The 22,398-nt window shown below is 41.5% G+C and overlaps 2 protein-coding genes across 2 annotated transcripts; one reads left to right on the plus strand and one right to left on the minus strand.

Moving 5' to 3' along the window:
• Window positions 1–3,070: 3,070 nt before the first annotated feature.
• Window positions 3,071–19,516, minus strand: LOC139467025 (NADH dehydrogenase [ubiquinone] 1 alpha subcomplex subunit 9, mitochondrial-like). Its single transcript, XM_071248736.1, has 11 exons — window positions 19,468–19,516; window positions 16,755–16,934; window positions 16,404–16,501; window positions 16,147–16,238; window positions 15,863–16,025; window positions 9,761–9,869; window positions 7,921–7,988; window positions 6,798–6,874; window positions 4,646–4,741; window positions 4,104–4,170; window positions 3,071–3,586 (listed from the first exon to the last, which is right to left on the minus strand). The coding sequence occupies exons 1-11, from the start codon at window positions 19,511–19,513 to the stop codon at window positions 3,413–3,415; spliced, it is 1,170 nt and encodes a 389-aa protein (XP_071104837.1). The 5' UTR covers window positions 19,514–19,516; the 3' UTR covers window positions 3,071–3,412.
• Window positions 19,517–19,891: 375 nt separating this feature from the next.
• Window positions 19,892–22,018, plus strand: LOC139467027 (thioredoxin-like protein 4A). The gene is made up of 2 exons (XM_071248737.1): window positions 19,892–19,974; window positions 21,001–22,018. The coding sequence occupies exon 2, from the start codon at window positions 21,036–21,038 to the stop codon at window positions 21,462–21,464; it is 429 nt and encodes a 142-aa protein (XP_071104838.1). The 5' UTR covers window positions 19,892–19,974; window positions 21,001–21,035; the 3' UTR covers window positions 21,465–22,018.
• Window positions 22,019–22,398: the final 380 nt, after the last annotated feature.

A 22,398-nucleotide genomic window follows, 5' to 3' on the forward strand; every position in this document is an offset into this window, starting at 1 on the left:
CAACCAACTTGGCAAACACTCCATTGCATGGCTTGCAGTTGCTGCAGTCTGCTAACATCTCTGGTGGAACCATTAGTTTCAACTTTTACATTAAATAACATTAGCTCACAATAACCAGTGCCAGAGAACTTCAGCTATTCTTAAATGGGTTCGCTTGTCCCCCACATAGCACTTGTGGAATGTTTACTGGGGTAGTGTCACATGACTTATCAGTCAAATATATATAAAACACAGTTTTGCCCTGAACAATTAAACATCAATGCATTTGAATGCATGCGTCCTCATCCTTAAACTATAGTTTAGGCCCAAACTATACTTTATTCTATTTCTTAAATACATGCCTTCCTTCTGCAATATCTTATGAATAAAACAATGAAAACTGTAATACTCTCTGTCCTAGGAGTAAAGGATCCAGAATAATGAATACTTACCAGCAGTAGTACGTCACCAAGATCAAATACTGTAAATCTGGAAATTAACGTGTCTTTGGCTGCTGACCCCTAGCCAAAATTGCAACTCAATACCAATGTGACTCCCCCCACCCCATCCCCAGTGAGAAGATACACATCCTTACCTTAATCCAATCAAACAGCAAATAGCACTGCTTATTAGCCCTGAGTTGAGCACTTCCGTAAAATCAATAAACTGTGTTTTCCTAAAAACATCACAGTTTATATGTTTAATCTGTTGACTGGCATTAAGGAAGTTCAAAGACAAATAAAATAATTGAACCAACAACAGTTCACTGATTGGTATGAGGAGAAGGTGTCAACAAGCTTGACACGAGTGGGAAGTTTGGTTGGTTTGTTGTTTAACGCCACACTCAGCAATATTCCAGCTATATGACGGCGGTCTGTAAATAATAATTGTCTGGACCAGACAATCCAGTGATTAATATCATGAGCATCGAGCCACGCAATTGGGATCGATGTAACGCATCAACCAAGTCAGCGAGCCTGACGACCTGATCCCGTTAGTTGTCTTTGATGACAAGCATAGTCACCTTTTACGGCAAGCATGGGTTGCTGAAGACCTATTCTACCCCGGAATCTTCACGGGTCACGAGTGGGAAGAACTCTTGACCCCAGCATAGATAACTCACCAGAAGCCTATTGTGTAATTCCTATTCTTTGAATGACTTTTTAATATAATTTGTTACAACTGCTGCTCAATAAACAGTTTATTGTGTATATTCAAGTTGACATTTCTGCTATCCAAAGTGTGCAGTGAGGCCGTCTTATTGTTGATACAGTTGTAGTCATTTGGAGACATAAATGCAAAGTTAATTAATGCAAGCAAAGACCACTCGCATTTTTGCATTTAATTCACCTTTCGCGTTAAATTCAAGATTTACAGTATAACTTTTTCAAACAGAAATGAGTTTGCGAGTACTTGAAAAGCACAAGCAGCCACATCAATGCCATTTTTTACGAGGCCCCAGAAATGATTACATACATTTCCAGTATAAAACTAAGGCCTACTACAACCTCAAGCCGGATGCAATTACCTTGTATAATGGAAACCAGCAGGCAAATGCATTTCCAGTCTAACTACATTACTTGTCTTAGAAAACACATGACCTAATACCTGAAAGTCCTATTACTCTGTGCTTTACTTCCGGTCTAATGTTCATCTTCAAAGTCACATGCCAAAGATTGGCTACCTTAATAAGTGTATATGCATTTATGATTTATTGACATTGACCCTCAATTCAGCCAATCACATGCTTCACTTGTTGGAAATGCCGTGCTAACTATAATTATAAACCTCTGATGATGTCACACTACAGTAACAGAAGGTTCTTCTAAATGTTGGTAAACTTCCAAGGCAGGCATCATCAACAATGCCCGAGGCGTTCCGGGGGCATGCCTGGGACCTGATTAATACATTTCAGTTCTAATACCTAGGTACCTTGGCATTACAATTAATGTTTCATGAACTTGTCTCTTGATGAGAACACAATTGTGTTTGATGATTAGATTAAAAGTCACACTCTTTTTCATCATTAAAATTCCATGAATTGAACCTGCAACCTCACATATCGAGTTAAGTTTTGTAACCTACTGTTTTCCCACTGAGTTACCGGGGCAGTTTATCATGTCATGACTCCAGCTGGTCCATGCCGCACGTTTTTCTCTCGCATGCTTTGAGCAAATTCCTTTTATACCACAATATTCTCTACTGTTTCACTATAAGGTATGTCAATGTTTTCTTATTTTTTTCTGGTATTTCTTGCATTTAAACGGTTTATAAGTTGGCTAAAACCACCTCCAAGGTTATGGTGGAAAATGTAAAACCTTGACCTTGGGAAAGTCCTCAAGCTTTTCCCTCGATCGCAGTTTTAGATTTTCAACCCAAACCTCAGAGGTGCGCTTTATAGAATACTTAACATGTCATACCACCACAGAGGGGGTTGTTCGTCAACAGAGTGGCAAAATTACCCCAAGAACAATCATAACAGTGACACTGAGCTTCAACGTAGGCAACTCAAAACCTTGCTACTTCATTGCCTCACTCTAATGATGATGTCACATTGTGTACCAAACATACTACAACAGTAAACATGGCATGCCGACTCAACGAAAATATGACATGCTACACACTAGAAGTAAGCCGACTTGACCTACCACTACTTTCATTATACTGTCATCACCTATCATCATGGTCATGTAGAAGTATTCACATCTTGAATGACGACATGTATTACTATAAGACTCTAAAAAATATTGCAGTAAAATGTAGATCACCCTCGCTGTGACTTTGACTGTAGATCACTCATGATGTTTCTGATTGTTGCCTTGCCCTTACAATGACATACCAAGTTTCATTGACCTACAACAATATTACACCCAAGTCAATCGCTTTTCTCAGATATGACCTTGACATGATAGATGTCAGGGCTAAGAAGGATGTCTCTTTGGTATGATATTCATGAGGCGTCAATGCACTGCATGGTCTCGAAAGAACTATGGCACTTAATGTACATAGGACTGTATAAAGATGCATTGAGGATTCTTTTTTTTAAAACATGTCGCCATTCAATACTATGTTGAGCTATAAATACACAAAAACAGTAAGTTTCAATAATTTTATTAAATTATCCTAGTTTTGCAAGCCAAACAGCCTTATGAAGGAGAGTTCACATTAGGCTGTGGGTCAGCTTTCTGTAACCATCAGAAAACAGGCCGCCAGTTTCACATACAACAGTCTCATATTTACAGTTACCACACGCTCTTCAGTGATGTCCACAGTGTCAGTTGATTGTAAATGGAGAGATCTGACAATACTCCATGAGCAGAAGCTGAGTTTTTAACTGGTTCCAAATATTAGCCTAATTTGGCAAAGCTTTGTTTTAAAGAAGTGACACATTTCACATCTAAGACATAGTTCAACATCCTAAAGCTGATGAGTTTCATGACACAACGGGAGGCGGGACAGGGTCGGCAAACTCGCCGAGGGCCTCGTCATAGTACGCATTCATCCGGAAGGGCTTCAGCTCAAATGGAGCCCGATCCTCCAGCCTCAGCAGGTTGACGCCGAGATCTTCAAGTGTTGGGTTTCCGGTCAGTATGTCGGTGACATGATCCTGCAACAACATGTGAACCAGCTGCAGGAAGTAAAGGAGGTGTGATGCCCTAGCCAGTAATGTCACCAGAACAGCAGCAGGCATGGAAGTAACTATACCTGCACCAGACAAACCAGTTGTCCAGTGTGATGGGTGAGCAACAGTTGTCATATTCAGGCACAGGTACAATAACCCCTTCAGCCTGGGTCCAATGGCAAGGTACTGGGGCTCTATTCTTACTAATCTGAATTGCAGTGTTAGTGTGGGACTTCAGCCACTGGTAAAATGAATTTCTATCTAGAAGCTCTACTTGTCATTATTTTTAACAAAGAGTACTTATGCCTATGTGATGGCAAATACAAGAAAGGATTATTAAATAACTAAATTTCTTTGGCACAGACTGCAGATAATGTTCTTCTTGAATTAGTATAGATAGAAGGCCTTTTAGTCATCATCCATCACCAGCAGTTAACACATACTAATTATATTTCCAAGACAAACATACACTTTATATATACAGAGTTTAACTGCAACCTACCTTTTCGATTTTCTCCATGGTGTAGATGGGTGTTGCTGGAGCCATGGACATAGCCATTGTTTTCATTCTGAAATGCAGATATTTCTTTATGACACCTCAAAATATTCATTATATGAATCAAGGCCAACTTCAGTAGTATTTGTTAAGAAAATCTTGCCTCAGTAACAAACAATGACATAACCATGATCTACAGAAAACTCAATGCTGTCCTTCACCTTTGATGTTTCTTGACCAAAACCTTTTTAAAGTACTGGTATCCCCACCCTAGAAAAAGGCACATACCAAGTTTATCTTTTCAATGATCCCAGGTTAGGCATATACCAGGTTAACTGATAAAAGCAATAATACTTTTGAGAGTCTACCATGAACCCTTTTGCTATCTCTTTACATCTGACTTTCTCATGGGCTATTTGGAAGGACATCCTCTCACATCCTAATCACTGCAAAAATAGACAAAATAAAGATCACTGGCAGTGACGGCAATGAATGAAAAGACCCACTTCAAAGAGACGATTATTATGAGATATGAGAAGCAAACATACCTGAAAACTGGAGAAAGATATGACCTCTTGAAGTTCTGGAACCTCATGCATCGGTAGAAATAGTCCACTAAATCAGCCAGATAGTAGCGATGAGGCCTGTGTATACATGTAAAACACCAAAATGACATACAAAGTTTCAATCATACTTGTATCTTCATAAAATGTTACAAGGACAAAGTCTATTTCAAAGCGTCACACATGTCAAGGACATGATCCAAAGAAGTGAAATATTTCGGCATGTGATACGAGAGCACACACTAACCGGATAGCGCCGTATGTTTGTCACATGACATGAGAGCACGCACTAACCCGACAGCGTCGTATGTTTGTCACATGACATGAGAGCACACACTAACCTGACAGCATCGCATGTTTGCCCCATGACATAAGAACACACACACACCAAACAGTGTCGTATGTTTGTCACATGACATGAGAGCACGCACTAACCCGACAGCATTGTATGCTTGTCACATGACATGAGAGCACACACTAACCCGACAGCGTCGTATGTTTGTCACATGACATGAGAACACCCACTAACGCCGACAGCGTCATATGTTTGTCACATGACATGAGAGCACACACTAACGTCGACAGTATCGTATGTTTGTCACATGACATGAGAGCACACACTAACTTGACAGTGTCGTATGTTTGTCACATGACATGAGAACACCCACTAACGCCGACAGCGTCATATGTTTGTCACATGACATGAGAGCACACACTAACGTCGACAGTATCGTATGTTTGTCACATGACATGAGAGCACACACTAACTTGACAGTGTCGTATGTTTGTCACATGACATGAGAACACCCACTAACGCCGACAGCATCATATGTTTGTCACATGACATGAGAGCACACACTAACGTCGACAGTATCGTATGTTTGTCACATGACATGAGAGCACACACTAATGTCGACAGCGTTGTATGTTTGTCACATGACATGAGAGCACAAACTAACTTGACAGCGTTGTATGTTTTTCACATGACATGAGAACACACACTAAGCTGACAGTGTCGTATGTTTGTCACATGACATGAGAGCACACACTAACGCGACATGCGTCATATACTTGTCACATGACATGAGAACACAAACTAACCGTACAGCGTCGTATGTTTGTCACATGACATGAGAACATATTTACCCTATAGCGTCGTATGTTTGTCACATGACATGAGAGCACACACTAACCTGACAGCATCGCATGTTTGCCCCATGACATAAGAACACACACACACCAAACAGTGTCGTATGTTTGTCACATGACATGAGAGCACACACTAACCCGACAGCATTGTATGCTTGTCACATGACATGAGAGCACACACTAACCCGACAGCGTCGTATGTTTGTCACATGACATGAGAACACCCACTAACGCCGACAGCGTCATATGTTTGTCACATGACATGAGAGCACACACTAACGTCGACAGTATCGTATGTTTGTCACATGACATGAGAGCACACACTAACTTGACAGTGTCGTATGTTTGTCACATGACATGAGAACACCCACTAACGCCGACAGCGTCATATGTTTGTCACATGACATGAGAGCACACACTAACGTCGACAGTATCGTATGTTTGTCACATGACATGAGAGCACACACTAATGTCGACAGCGTTGTATGTTTGTCACATGACATGAGAGCACAAACTAACTTGACAGCGTTGTATGTTTTTCACATGACATGAGAACACACACTAAGCTGACAGTGTCGTATGTTTGTCACATGACATGAGAGCACACACTAACGCGACATGCGTCATATACTTGTCACATGACATGAGAACACAAACTAACCGTACAGCGTTGTATGTTTGTCACATGACATGAGAACATATTTACCCTATAGCGTCATATTTTTGTCACATGACATGAGAGCATACACTAACCCAACAGCATCGTATGTTTGTCGTACAACATGAGAGCACACACTAACCTGACAGTGTCGTATGTTTGTCACATGACATGAGAGCACACACTAACCCAACAGCATCATATGTTTGTCATATAACATGAGAGCACACACTAACCCGACAGCGTCGTAGGTTTGTCACACGACATGAGAGCACACATTAAACCGACAGTGTCGCATGTTTGTCACATGACATGAGAGCACACACTTACCCGACAGCATCATATGTTTGTCCCACAGAATCAGGGTTTCTGATGGCCTGGATTACTGCTTCCGCCACATCCGATACCTGCAAAAGAAACTCTACAATAACAGCACATTAAGGTAAACATACTAACCAAGAGCTACTTTAAGCATTCATTACGCTGACATGTAGAGCTGACATGTAAATACCTAGCGGATCCGAGCTATCCAGAGCTGACATGTAAATACCTAGAGAGACCCAAGCTTTCCAGAGCTGACATGTAAATACCTAGCGAGATCCAAGCTATCCAGAGCTGACATGTAAATACCTAGAGAGATCCAAGCTATCCAGAGCTGACATGTAAATACCTATAGAGATCCAAGCTATCCAGAGCTGACATGTAAATACCTTGAGAGACCCAAGCTATCCAGAGCTGACATGTAAATACCTAGAGAGATCCAAGCTATCCAGAGCTGACATGTAAATACCTAGAGAGATCCAAGCTATCCAGAGCTGACATGTAAATACCTAGCGAGATCCAAGCTATCCAGAGCTGACATGTAAATACCTAGAGAGATCCAAGCTATCCAGAGCTGACATGTAAATACCTAGCGAGATCCAAGCTATCCAGAGCTGACATGTAAATACCTAGCGAGATCCAAGCTATCCAGAGCTGACATGTAAATACCTAGCGAGATCCAAGCTATCCAAAGCTGACATGTAAATACCTAGAGAGACCCAAGCTTTCCAGAGCTGACATGTAAATACCTAGAGAGACCCAAGCTATCCAGAGCTGACACGTAAATACCTAGCGAGATCCAGGCTATCCAGAACAGCCATTAACATCAACGGCCTTCTATACTACTCAAAAGAAGTTTGACAATTAACAATAGGAACATGAAAGAATCGGGTGGTCCTTGACTTCTTTTGAATAGTATATGAAAGGCATGGGGAGCAAGCAGATTATAGTAGAAACCTGCTGGCACTATCCTTGTGGCCAGCACTGAAAATTCTACAAGAGCCATGTAGCTGTCATTCATTTACACAAGATCATACAGCCAAGCTAATGAAACATTGAAATATGGCTGAACAAGTTAGTATCCTCCTTATTTGAACAATCTGACTGATTCATAATCATGCATAAGACTTACAAAAACAGGCTGCTTGATAGTGGCATCTCCTTTGTGCCACAAAGGCATAGTGCCACGAGCTCTCCTCCCTGCAAAATAGTACCAATACACTAAATCTCAGGCTAACAACACCTCACACGTACGTCATATTGAACGACAAGCAACAACATGAATCATGTTTCCATTTGATGATAAGGTTTCTTTGCTGTTACAGTCGCATCTCGTTGTGTCCAACTCGTGGGGACAAAGTGTTTGAGTTATTTGGGGACAACCAACAAAGTGAATTTTTGAAAAACAAACATGACATGACATGTTCGGTTGTGTGCAATGCATTTGCTCCTGTGAACTTCGTTCACTGGGCCTTTTTGTAAATGGCCTAATTGCAGCGCTAAAAAAAGTTATTACTGGTGTTGTTTTGCCATCTGCAGTTTATGATAGAATATGAAACATTTGATTTTTTTTGCAAAATTTCCCATTAATATAGCAAAAATAAAATTCACATTTAAAAAACTTTTCTTTTTTAAATTAAAACTTAGGGAATATATATAAACAATTGCTTTCTCGAAACATTACTCATTATTCTTATTTCCCATCTATGTGTTTTTGAAAGTTCCCATCTTTCTGTGTTTTGAAATGGTAGTCATAACATCCTTTGTTGTAGCAACGAAACGAAAACATGAAGGATATATTTAGGATTTTACGAAAAACTCCCCCAAATAGATGACGATCATGCATCTACACGTTGGGTTTTGGGAAATATTATTATTATTTATTTTAATTTTCATAGTAATTATGTTACTAAATAATGTATTTATTCGCATTTCAATACTTTGAATAAAAACATGAGTAGGTATTTCTCTTGTTGAAATAGAAAACAATTCCTAAATCACAACGGTATTAATGCCGACAAGAATATGACTTCATTCTAGTAATCGTTTCCTTCAAATAACTGGGAAAAGTGCGATGGAGGGAGGTACGTGTTGCGTGTCGTTACCGGTTCCACTTATTGTATGCGCAGCAAACTATGCCCGTTTGGAGACAACTATAGATAGGAGTCGAGTTTAAAATATTCATACCTCCACAGTTGAAGATATCAATCTTAGCTAAGATCGCGATCTTAACCCCAAGCCGTCTTACAATCGCGCTAAGATCGGTTTGTGCAAGTGGAATAGGACAATTGTATGGTGATTGTAAAGTTGATTGTAGCCGCCTAAGATCGATTGCAACTAAGATTGTTCTGTGCAAGTGGTCCCAGCTCTGGAAACGAGGACTGCCGCGATTTTCAGTCTAAATCAAAGTCGTTGCCATGGAAACTTGAAAAATATTGTTTTTAAAATCCTAAACTATCAAAAGGCACCAGTTCACCACTAGATCTATCAATGTGCCAAGTTTGGTGAAGACATTTAGTACGGTTTTCAAGATCTGCTGCGGAAACGAGGACTACAGCCATTTTCAGTCTAAATCAAAGTCGTTGCCATGGAAACTTGAAAAATATTGTTTTTAAAATCCTAAACTATCAAAAGGCACAAGTTCACCACTAGATCTATCAATAAGCCAAGTTTGGTGAAGACATTTAGTACGGTTTTCAAGATCTGCTCCGGAAACGAGGACTACAGCCATTTTCAGTCTAAATCAAAGTCATTGCCATGGAAACTCAAAAAAATAATTTTTGGAAAAATCCCAAACTATCAAAAGGCACCAGTTCACCACTAGACCTATCTATGTGCCAAGTTTGGTGAAGAAATATGGTACGGTTTTCAAGGTCTGCTCCGGAAACGAAATGTGAAACAATGTTTCCTGCAAATTTCCTTTTGGCAAGGCATTATGTAATGTCTAGTCTCTTAATATCCTGGTTACTTACAGACGCTGGCATAGTATCTGATGAATCGGTCCTCTGCCCCAAAAATGTCAGCTGGTCTGAAGATGGTGGCATCAGGGAACTCTTCCCTCACAGCCTCTTCACCAGCATACTGGGGGAGCATACAATAAAGGTGTGTACTTTTCCTAAACACTTGATTTCAGTGACTGAGTGAGTTGGATTCAGTTACATCAGAGCATTTCAGCTTGGTGGGAAAAGTGATGCAGGTCAAAGAAATATGGGTTTTTCAGATTTAAAACGATGTTTTATTGGTCTGTTTTCAGTCGTACAAATGGGTATCTCTCATACCCTCACGTCTAGTCGCACGTTTAAAAGGAAGCCAGAAGCTGGTATGTAAACATTAAACTTGTTTCCGTCCAGTTGCGCATGCACCTCCCTATGACATGTCACAAATCTCGAAGAATAAGCCATCAAGCAGGACTGGACTGGATTACTTCCCAGTGGGGATGGCTGGGTGGGAACGTATGACTGAAAACAGACCAGTAAAACATCGTTTTTAATCTGAAAAACCCATGTTTTAGTCTGTTTTCAGTCGTACAAATGGGTAGAATTCAATGGAACACTGGAAGGAGGGTCGGGAAAGTAACCAGGAAGTGAGCTCTTTCACGTCGAATGTACCAAGTTCCTCCCCCCTGTAGTGACAATAGAACATTCGACCAGATGCACGGACGAGACAAGTTGTTTATCACGAGGGCACAGCATGGTTAATGCTCTTCGACACACAACTAATTATCAATGCAAAAGGACAACTGCATTGAAATGCGATCGAGGTGTGGTCGACGTATAGGTTAGTTACAGAGCAACTCGCAGTATACAAGGTAACTAAACAGCATGGTTAATGCTCTTCGACCCACAAGTTCTATCGATGCGACAGGACAACTCATGTCAGTTGAATTGCGATCGAAGTGTGGTCGGCGTATAATTTAGTTACAGAACAACTCGCCATAGACAAGGTAACTAAAAATAGCATGGTTAATGCTCTTTGACACACAACTAATTATCGATTCGACAGGACAACTGCACACGTCAGTTGAACTGCGATCGAAGTGTGGTCGGCGCATAATTTAGTTACAGTGAGTGAGTAAGTATGGTTTTACGCCGCTTTTAGCAATATTCCAGCAATATCACGACGGGGGACACAAGAAATGGGCTTCACACATTGTACCCAAATTTAGTTACAGAGCAACTCGCAGTATACAAGGTAACTAAAATATACGAGCAGTACTTTAAAGTATGGGAAGACGATGCATACACCGAAGAACCATAATAAAAAAGCCAAAGTACTGCACACAACAAAAAAACATAAGAATGCGTACATTCACCAACAGTTTTTATTGTAACCTGTTATCTGGCACGAAGTGTCGAGCAAACAGTCCAAAGTGAATAAAACACAAATTCACTGTCTTTTCTGGGAGATCTGTTGTGCCACCACGAGTAGGCCAAACTGTTTGAGTCCTTTAACATCTTCTGTTGAGATATCTCTGAGATAATGCGAATCAAACACTGAAGTAGATCTCCAAAAGCAGCCTCCATATAATAGCTTGCAGCGAACAATTACTGTGGAGTGCTAATGTTGAAGCTGTGGCTCGAACTTCGTGCGGATGAGAGGAGGTGGGAGGCGCGAGTCCTTGCGCCTCACAAGCTCTGAGAATGACTGCTCAGAGAGAGTATTACATGTAATCTCTTTCTTTGCATTGGTTGAGAGTGGTATGAACAGCCGTCGAAAATGTTTTCGTCGCTGTTCAGCTCGCTGCAGGTAAATATGAAGCGCACGAACTGGGCACAGGGTGAGATCAGGGTGATCATGAGGGCCCATAATGGCAGACAAGGAAGGAATGTGGAACATTTTTTAATCTTGGCCAGGAAGTTGATTTTTCGCTAAAAAATCCCATCTGAGACCAAGATGGACGTTGCCATAGTTACGCTGATCGAACGTAATCCGACCGACGTCAATGGCATGTATTTCCGATACTCTCGCTGCCATAGAATCTTCTGCAACTCCGGTACTTTAGTGAGCTTGTCGCCCGTAGGAGACGGCACCACTGAAGCCAAAGCTGTCAGATAAGTCGAGATGGTCGACCCTTTCAGACGCCGAGATGACCGAAGTGAGTGAGTGAGTGAGTGAATATGGTTTACAACGCTTTAAGCAATATTCCAGCAATATCACGGCGGGGGACACCTGAAATGGGCTTCACACATTGTACCCATGTCGGGAATTAAACCCGGGTCTTCGCCATGAGATGACCAGAGATAGACTAGGAACTACGGCCCCTGTGTAGGGGTTGCTACCGCCGGGTTGAAGCCATGAGACCTGGCAAAAATGGAGAAAGTGGTCAGCTTGTCATCGTACAGCTTACGAGTTGTAACTTGATGTGCTGACGAGACAAGCGCTGCCGCTTTAGCCGAATACCCTTTCTTCATTAACGAGGTCTTAAGCAAACCCAGGCGTGAAGCTGGAAGTTCTTTATCCCCGGATGCAAGTCGTCGGTGTGAGGATGAAGAAGGAGGTCGTCTCAATCTTGCAACGGGAACGGTGGCGGATTGATGATCTGAAAAAGTTCCGGGAACCAAAAGCAGACATAGGTTGGCCGTTTGATGAACTGTCTCCAGTATCGATGGTATAAGCACTGTTGGCGGAAACGTGTAAGCGTCTAGACCCTCCCACGATATCACTAGTGCGTCGTGGTCCCATGCCCGTGGGTCTGGAACCGGGGACACGAATAGAGGGTGGCGGTTGTTGTATGGGTTGCGAAGAGATCTACTGTGGAGTTGTCCAACTGTATCATCAGCCGTTTCTGACGGAGTTGAAGTTTCCGGAACTCAACCGCCTGAATCACTGGTTCCATCTCGAGGCAGTAGATGTGGAGGACCTTTTCTTCTATCGACCACAGCCTGGCCGCTTGGTCGTCCCCGAAGTGCGCTCCCCAGCCATCCAATGACGTGTCTACGAATAGGGGTAGTATGAACGGAGGCTCGCTCATAAAGACACCTTCGCAAACGTTCTACGGCTGGAGCCACCACTCCAGATGACACCGTAGCTGCGCCAAAAGTGGAACCAGGAGGTTGGGAAACTCCAGGTGAGGGTACAGAAATCTCTGCAGCAGACGAAGTTGAAGACGACATCGGCGAGTCAGGTCTTGGGCCGATGTCAACAGACCCAGGACTTCCTGCCACGTGTGCACCGACTCCTGGACATGTAGAGGTCTCTGAACGCTGCTGACAATCTTGTCCCAACAGTCTTGTGGTACCTTGACCAGATTGACTCCCATCTGGAAGCGTATCCCGATGTACTGTAGATCCCGAGTTGGTACCAAGTCCAACTTTTGAAGGTTGACGATCCACCCGAGGTACCGTAGTAGACTCAGGGTGGTCGCTAACTCTCCTTGAAGGCCTTCTGTGAACTGGTGAGCTTGGAGCCCGTCGTCTAGGTAGAGGGCGACCTTGATCGCCTGCCGATGGAGCCATTCTACGACCGTCTTCATGATCCGTGTGAAAATGCACGGGGACGTAGAAATTCCAAACGGGACGGAGCCCACCGGTTATGAATACCTTGGTATTCGAATCGGAGGTACTTCTGGAACTCAGAAGCTATAGGTACATGTAGATACGTGTTTTGAAGGTCTATCGAGACGAGGAAGTCGTTCGGTAATATCATCTGACGCAGAGAGCTAAGGGGTATCATGGTGAATGTGTCAGGTTGTTGGAGGCATGTTGCGTTGACATTTTTTAGAGTGAAAATAAGCCGCATCTTTGTGGAGTTTTTCTTGGGCACTAGAAAGATGGACGAGTAGTACCCCGGCGATGGTGTCGATGTCCCTAGGCGAAGTACGGCCACCTTTTCCACCAAAGAATCGATGGCCTCCATCAGCCGATCCGTTGGTGGAGTATGGAATGTCGTGGTGGCGTCGATCTCAGGCCTGGGGTGTAGCCTGTTTTCAAAATGTTTTGAACGTAAGGGTCGTTGAGGACAGTCCACTTGTGGGCTTAGTGATGAAGTCTCCCCCTTACCGGTAGCACGTCTAAAGGTAGTGTCACCGGGGGAGACGGTGACGGCAGGGGAAGGGTCCTCACTTCCCCGGCTGGCTCTTTCCCCCCTGGGATTGGACGTTGCCATGGTTACGCTGATCAAACTTAATCCGACCGACGTCAATGGCCTGTTTTCTGAGACCATAAGTTGAACGCGACCTGATCTAGAGGCTCGTAAGTCTGACTAGACAGATTGCACAGAACGGCATTGAGGTCCCAGGCCGGCCGTCGGAATTTATGTGACTGATCTTCAACCATGAAGGCACGTACATTCTCGTTCTGTAACGTCGTTGTGGGGCGTTCGAAACCAGTGGCCGTCTGGACAGGTTGTATGAAGCCGACATGATGATGTCACGCTTGGCTTCCCTGGAGTACTTGTCCAGAACTTTGTTGGTATGACCGTCAAACAACTGTTGCGATGACCACGGGGCCCGTTATAGTGTCCTGCCATGACGATCAGGTAGTTCAATGCAGTCGATGTAACCATGGCGACGTGCCGTAGTAATCTGGCACGTTACATATCGGGACTAGGTGTTGACATCCGAGAGGCTGTCGTCACAATCCATAGTCGACGTCGATTGTGGAGGCGTAGATGAAGGAGCTGGTGTACCGGTTGACGGTCCATGAACCCCCGACGCAGTCGAATCCTTCTTGAACGCCCTTGTGCCGTGTACTGTCTCTCGACGAGCACTCGACCTGTTGTCCCGACTTGAACGGGAAGGACTTCTGTGTCCACTGTCGTCCCGCACGACGTCCCTATCATCGTTGGTAGAACGAGATACGGACCGACCTGGGACCGTAGTCCCCTCATGGTCCTCGTCAGCGCCCGGTCCCATCGTAACTGGGGAGGCTGAGTGACGCTCTCGATCAACCGATAGACGAAGATCAGTCGTGCGGGTAGTATCATCAGCAGGGAAAAGGTCAAGTGTCTTGTTGAAAACAGAAGCTGTGAGACGGGTCTTTATCAACTGATGCCATGGGTGTGGCTGACTAGCCACCCCAAGGGCCTGATGTGGAGGGTGCAGAGTCCAAGGATCCACCTGGTGACCTTCTCTGCTTGTAGCGCTGGTCAGCAGTCCGCTTCGCGAACACACGAAGATACATGTTAAAGTTTATAGAATACAAGTGCTCACATTCTTTACAACGTTTATCCCACGAACACGTTGAAACCCGTCCTTAATGATGCAGGAAGGACAATACTTGTGAGGGTCTACTTTAGACAGTTTTCTTTGATACGAGGCACCAATGCCCGACATGTTGCCACATGTATAATCAAGTAAAACAGTGAAACACATGCGCAACACAAACAATGGATTACCAAGGATTACATTCCAGGAGTCTACAGGGAAGACATATTTATCATTACTTTATTAGAACAACAACTGTACACAAGCGATAAGTACTAGCAGAATACAAACTAGCAGTCTACCGCGAAAGCCTTTCTCGAGCGACCAGCTCAGAGGCATGCTGAGAGATTTGTGGCATGTCATAGGGAGGTGCGTCCGCAACCGGATGGAAACAAGTTTAATGTTTACATTCCAGCTTCTGGCTTCCTTTTAAACGTGCGACTGGACGTGAGGGTATGAGAGATGCCTTAGATGACTGGGCACCTTTGACCCAACTAGGTTTACAGATGTACCAACCCAACAGTTTAAGTATAATCCCTTTTTCTCCCAGAGCTTGAACTTCTTTCAGTTTCAAATCTCCATTGGAATATCATAAATCCCCAATCCCCACCACAGCTGTGTACATTTTCCTATCTCTTGCTATGAAGCTTGAAATCAAAACAAATGAAAATGAATTATTATGTTAGGCAAAGATCTACATTGAAAGTGACCGTCGCATTTACTTATCATGAAGGAATGGACATATAAAACACTGGATAATCAAGGCCAATAGGGGGAAATGAAGTAACACTTTCAGTCACCTGTCATTCCCAGTTTTTCACTTTCATGTTCTCACCGAACAGACAATACCTGTAAGATATCTCATCTATTTCTATTTCATGTTTTCATGTGTAGAACTCAAAACAGAAACCCAAATGAAAACCTTCTTCACCTTAGTTTTCAAGAAGCGTGATCCTCCTTTGATGTAAATCTGTTGTGGGTTAGGACTGGCGTTGAGTGAAGAGAAGTGGATCAGTCTCTCCACACCATTCTCCCGGGCCAGTCTGGCAATTAGGCGGGCAGACTCCACATGAACGTCATTGTACTTGAAGTTTCTGAAACAATAATGTGAAACAGCAAAGGTAAAAAATGTTTATTGTAAACCCAAGAAAATTGAGACACTCATTACATCCATTAAGTTATTCATCTTTTGCATGTTAATCATGTTAATGTTACCTTGTTTCCCAGTCTCGTCCAATCAGATTGATGACAACATTGGAGTACTGCAATACCTTCCTCACAGACTCCTCATCTCGGAGGGAGTAAGGCTGGAATACAATACAAGAGTCACTTACTGTATCTGTACAACAGCACATTGCCACATTCAAATGAAACAGGAAGAAAATCTTTCATTGTCTCTTGAGCTTATCAGGTTATTAATCATGTTAATGATGACTATCAAAATCTACTGACCCTAAAACATAAGAACTTACAAAGAACAAGATCTGTCCCAAATCCCCTGACAACTTGAGTCTCTGAATGTCAAGTGGTTCACCACGATAAGGGATGATCACCTGTGACCCTACTTTACCTGAAAACGCAATGACAATGTTAAAAATATTAATTGCACATTCATGTGAAAGTATAATGTCATTTTTATGTTGATGCTGAATTTATTTTTCATTGACCTAACTTTCTTATTCATAAACATGATAAATATGTCCATCGACATAAATTACAGAATGTTTAGCTGTTGATATTATTTCTGTTCTAATTGCAAATTCAAAGATAATTTACTGAACAAATATTCAAAAACTGATATGGGATTATTGGAAAAGAATTACCTAGTCTGTTTACAACATAGCGTCCAACAAACCCAGTTGCACCAAACACCGTAGCTACAATTCCACTGAATGAGGACCTTCCCCCACGGCCCCTCTTGTAGGAAGCTAGGTTGGTGCTTTCATCTCTCTTGCTGATGTAAACTGCACTAACCAAGCGAGGTACTGTTGCCTTTCCATGCCCTACACATATACAAAAAGGAAATACAAATATGTCTGCATTCACAGTAGAGCACAAGTAGCTCTGAATAAATATGCACATTAAAGTTTCATTTTTTCAGTTGTGAGACTGACCAAAGTCAAAAGTCACCAATGAAAAATAGAATACAACTATAAGACTCTCAAGGCTCCTAAACACACTACAAGTAACATGCATTATAAATCATTACTGGCTTGCGACCAATTATTGCTGGGGACCAATTATTGTCCAACACCCCATTATAGCACACATGAACCGACTTAAGTTATTCCCATTTTCATTAGAAGGGAGAAATATTTACCTGAAAAGATGTGCAAAATTGACCCTTCATCACCAAATATTAAAAATACCCCAAAAGAGCTGCCTGCTTAAATATACAATGACGATAACTAGTAGCCTGCAACCTCGGGGTATCGTGTTACTTGTCATGTACGCTAAACGGAACAAAATGCACTCACTAACCTTTATGATTATTCGTGTTCTCTATATCAGATACCATTTATTTTATCAAACAATGCATATTTTACTGATAAAAGTTCATTATTTACATCAGGAGCTCTGAGTAAAAGCCGGGCCTTGCGCTCTGTTTGACAAGGGAGGGAACTCCATCGTATCGCGGCACAGAGAAAAGTTGTGTATGAAGGTCCAAAATGGACAAAAAGAGGACATAATTCTACCAACCACTTGGTATGATCATGCCAGACATCAGTGATTTGTCCAGACAATTGCAAAGACAGCACAAGTAAAATTCTAAATGGGTTATCAGTAATAGGTATTCAATGCATATTTACCGAAAAGTAAGAGAAAAATATTTTTATAAGTCAACAACAAATTATCAGAAATGATATTCAAAGATTGGTTATAAAAAAAATTGGATGACAATAATTTGTCACAAAATGGAAAACTGTTAACAGTCAGCAATAAATATATAAAAAGCACTCCTGATATGCCCAAAATATGTATTTATCTTTGGCTACTAGTGAAGAACGTATTTCTAAGTTTGGCATTATGGCCCTTATGGTCTCCCAATAGATTCTGGGCACAGAGTGGGAAAAAATGTGCGGACTTCCGTAACCTTATTAGTCACCATGAATATGTAGATGATCTAGTTCAAGTCGACAGAGAAAGTTTACTTGGGGAACTGCGGGTTATATCGTTGGCCATTCCCTAGATGGGGGTAAGGCAATATTTCAAATATTGCCAGAAGTAAGTATCAACGCATTAATAACTCCTTACTTACAGCTGACGGAACATTTAGAGGAAATTGAAATTGTTTACGAAGTGAGCACTTCCTGGTTACTGATTTGCATCAATAGACAGCCGCTCAGAGGCGTGTCCCGCGTGAACTACCGGAAATCACAAATGCCGCAATACGATGAATGCTGCGGTACCACAGGGTACGAGTATATAGTTAGCAATACAACTGTAACCCTTTTCTCCATACACAGAAATAAGTGCATTTGCTTATAATTTCACAAAAATTAATAGTAGTACTGTAAACTTTAATTCCAAATATTTCAGAAATAACACCGAAAAATGGTGATACCTGGTCAGTGGCCAGGATGCTTTTTCAACTTCTAGTTCCTTTGCTTTATAGTATGAAGCTATATAATTGCAGGCTCAATATTATTGCGGTAAAGAAAAAATCTTATACCACAGCCCCTGTCAACTGTTTACTTATGCAAACCTAAGCATGATATTTCATTGCTTGATCAAATACAGGAGTCATTGCAGTATGTAACAGCTTCTTGTGTCACAACACAAAAGAGTGATACCTCGATAACAGAGTTGCCCAGGCAGGTACTTAGTTAGCCAATTTTAGAAAATAAGCATCAATCAGTCCTAATTCATATGTCATAAAAGTTGAACAAGAACAAGAAACATTTGCATATGAAATATTTAATAGGTTGGTAAGCGTTCACCATTACGATCCATTATAAATTAACTACCGCGATAATATAGTGTACCATGCTACCTCGTAACAGTTTACAATATTCCAATGATTGACAATGATCAAATACATTATTACATTTGCATCAATGATCTGCTGATGTATGTGTCACAAATAGGTAATATTACACTGGATATAATACAGTTTGGGTAACATCAGCTACCTCACAACAAGATAAGTTGCACGATAAGTCCTGTTTCAAGCTGACATGACTGTCATAAACACCAATATTCTCTCCATAAATTCTGTACCGTTAACAGTTTTAGAAAGTGAATCTAGTCCAAAACCCAGAATCAATTGCACAATGGTGGAAACTTCTAAATTGCAGAAGGTTTTCCTATACAGCATCAATATACATTATCATAACGACGAGTGATATAAATAAGAAAGCTTCAACCGATGCTGTGCGCTAAACGTGTTGGAGGTCAAAGGGACGGTACCCTTGATTATTATTACTTTGGTAGATGGTTATCAAAAGTAAGAGTAAATGTGATTATTGTTATGCTTATGAGCATTTTCACCGACATTTCAGTTGCGACTGACAACACAAACGATAATAAACTTACGCCCAACTTGGACGACAGTTTTGGAAACAGTGGCAATCGCCGCCATATTGCCGACACTCAAATTGCATTATGGGAGGATGTTATTTCATGTCAAACGTATTTTCGTGGGTAACCTATTACGTATTGATTGGTAAAACTGAAGTTCAAAATTAACCATAGGAACATATGTTACAGAACGCATAAAAAGTACGTATAAACATTAAAAGTAAAATATCTTTGTGTCATTACTACGAAAACTGAAGCGGAATAGAAATGATTAACATTCAAAATAACGTTTAAACTTGTTCCATCATTACTTAATTACTAATTAATGTTAACCAGTAAAACATAACTTACGTAATGAACTTTCCTAAAACCCCGAAATTACCATTTTAAGAAATCCGCTTTCCTCTTTACAGTTTATATTTTGTGAAACCTCGGGCACAGTGCTCGAAAACCGGTCATCAGAAGTTGTATGCACTAACCACAATACTTTATCCTTTATTTAACAAAATCGAGAATAATTTGGTAAGTTTATGGTATCAACAAATGACCTGCTAACATTTTGTATAAATAATTGATGCGTCATTATTCATGCTAAAGCGATTTATGATTGTGCTCGCCGAAACAAGTGAATGTGCATGTTATTTCGTGGTATCGTGAAAACGTTTGATTTACGTTGACGGTTGTTTTTGTGTCTCAAAACGACGACGTTCATTTCTTTGTTTATCCAAATATCATTACTGAATTTTCAAGGCACTGCTTTTAATTTATTGTAAAAAGCTTTAACAGTCAGGGTCGAGAACTTCAAGATTATCAAATCATAATGTTGGTGGGTAGACTCTACAACTTTAGAGGGAGTAGTGCACTTTACAAGATCCAGTTAGCGCTGTGGGAGCTCAAACGTGCTTTGCTGGCTCACCGGCTCTGCAAATTAATGTGTTGATTAGCCGACGCTCTATCACTGGACCACAGGCGCTATCACATGTAATCAGTGCACGTTTAACGGGTCATTAGAATCCCCATTAACATGCATGCGTAATTCAGTAAACAATGAATTGCGCATGCGGGTGACGTCACGGTCCACTCAACCATTTATCTTTTCTTGAAACCACACTCACTCACTCATTATGTCAACATGACCGACCCTTGCCAAAAGCAAGCTAACCCTAAGGACCGAAAAGGGGTGTTGGATTGTAAAGATGTGTACGTTTCCCTAAGACCGAGAACGGGTGTTGGATCATGAAGCAAGAGTCACCAGAGCGTGAGGCACAGTAACGGTATAAAGAGACAGCGGTGGCACAGTAGCGGTAATTAAGCGGATGGTAGAGCTCGGGCTGCATTGTTGCCACTTTAGAATTCTGTACACATGCATTATCCTGGACCATATCTGCCATCTTTGTTTGATGCTACTAATGAAGATGCACATGACAGCATCACTATTTGAAAAATATGGCGATAAAGCTTAAAATAAGCGGAAAAATTGCCACTTGCCTTTGTAAAGCAGTCCCTCAATCCACTGGTGTATATTAATTACCTGTACTTATGTTTCAGACAGATATTGAGTGAGAGCTTCATCAACCAGCAAGATGTCGTACATGCTGCAGCATCTCCACAATGGCTGGCAGGTGGACCAGGCCATCTTGTCGGAGGAGGATCGCGTGGTCATCATCCGCTTCGGCCATGACTGGGACCCCAGCTGCATGGTGATGGATGAAACTCTGTACAAGTGTGCCGAGAAAGTGAAGAACTTTGCGGTCATATACTTGGTGGACATTTCAGCAGTACCAGATTTCAACAAAATGTACGAGTTGTATGACCCGTGCACCTCCATGTTTTTCTACAGAAACAAGCACATCATGATTGACTTGGGCACTGGTAACAACAACAAGATCAACTGGTGTATGGAGGATGTTCAGGAATTTATTGACATTGTGGAGACAGTGTACCGTGGGGCAAGGAAAGGACGAGGTCTAGTTGTGTCACCTAAAGACTATTCTACCAAGTACAGATACTGAAATCTCCCTGAATTCTCCTGTGTCACACTGTATTTGTCATTCGTCATTTGTTTGTTTATTCATGTGTCACCAACACTGTGTTTCAAACACCATGTACAGTGTACTATTGGTATACAAGGAAGGTATGAACAGTTGGTTGGAAGTGAAATGTCATTAGAAATGTGAAAACATAAAATCGCCAATATGTTAACTATAATATAGAAGATGTTGTGAGTAATGACTTAATTAGCAAACATCCATATTCCATGTACATAGTAGACAGGTAAAGTGCTATGTTTTTCATGTGTTTTTCATGATCACAAAATAAACACTAAACCTCTCAAATTACACGAATTTATGGACAATGATGGAAACATTGTTTTATATATTATTATACTTTGAAATGTTGAGAGACAGTGTAGTTAGTTAATTGTGATCACAATGTCATCTATTTGGGCAGAATCCCTGCGTGTTAAAGTGTTTGATAGATGGCAACCATGGTTACTGACAACATCCATAAAGACTAGTGTTTGTCTTTTTGTCTGGGACAAGGAAATAAATGTTGTGCTATGCTGCTTTTTGTGCTTTGTTGATAAGTATAACAGTCAAGTAAAGGAATTTGGTACGGTTGACATTTTGGTTGTCTCCTGCACATCGATCAAAAGGATGCATGAATGTTACATCTGCCACAAGCAAGCTATTTCACAGTGGTCTGCAAATAATCATTATCAAGTATGAGCCAAGCCAAACAGTGGTTGATAGCATGAGTAACAATCCACAAGTAATGATCAATAGACTATGTCCTTCAGTGTGACCACCCGATACCCACTGTGGTGAACAAGAATGGAATGTTGGGGATATATTCTGACCCAGAAATATCTCAATGTGGTGAGATCAACAGAAAATTGGGATGTAAATTATATTCTGTATGTGCTTAGTCTACAAACACTAGATC

The sequence above is a fragment of the Haliotis cracherodii genome, unplaced genomic scaffold (assembly GCF_022045235.1).
Source record: "Haliotis cracherodii isolate W230 unplaced genomic scaffold, xgHalCrac1.p SCAF_19, whole genome shotgun sequence".
NCBI classification, from domain to species: Eukaryota; Metazoa; Mollusca; class Gastropoda; order Lepetellida; family Haliotidae; genus Haliotis; species Haliotis cracherodii.

Excerpts from the sequence above, each read along its gene's own strand:
- LOC139467025 (XM_071248736.1), bottom strand. The coding sequence starts at position 19,513 with ATGGCGGCGATTGCCACTGTTTCCAAAACTGTCGTCCAAGTTGGGC. Across the intron at positions 9,870-15,862 it reads CACGCTTCTTGAAAACTAAG|TATGCTGGTGAAGAGGCTGT; the intron begins GTGAAGAAGGTT and ends ATGCTCCCCCAG. Across the intron at positions 4,742-6,797 it reads CAAACATATGATGCTGTCGG|GCCTCATCGCTACTATCTGG; the intron begins GTAAGTGTGTGC and ends ATGTATACACAG.
- LOC139467027 (XM_071248737.1), top strand. The coding sequence starts at position 21,036 with ATGTCGTACATGCTGCAGCATCTCCACAATGGCTGGCAGGTGGACCAG.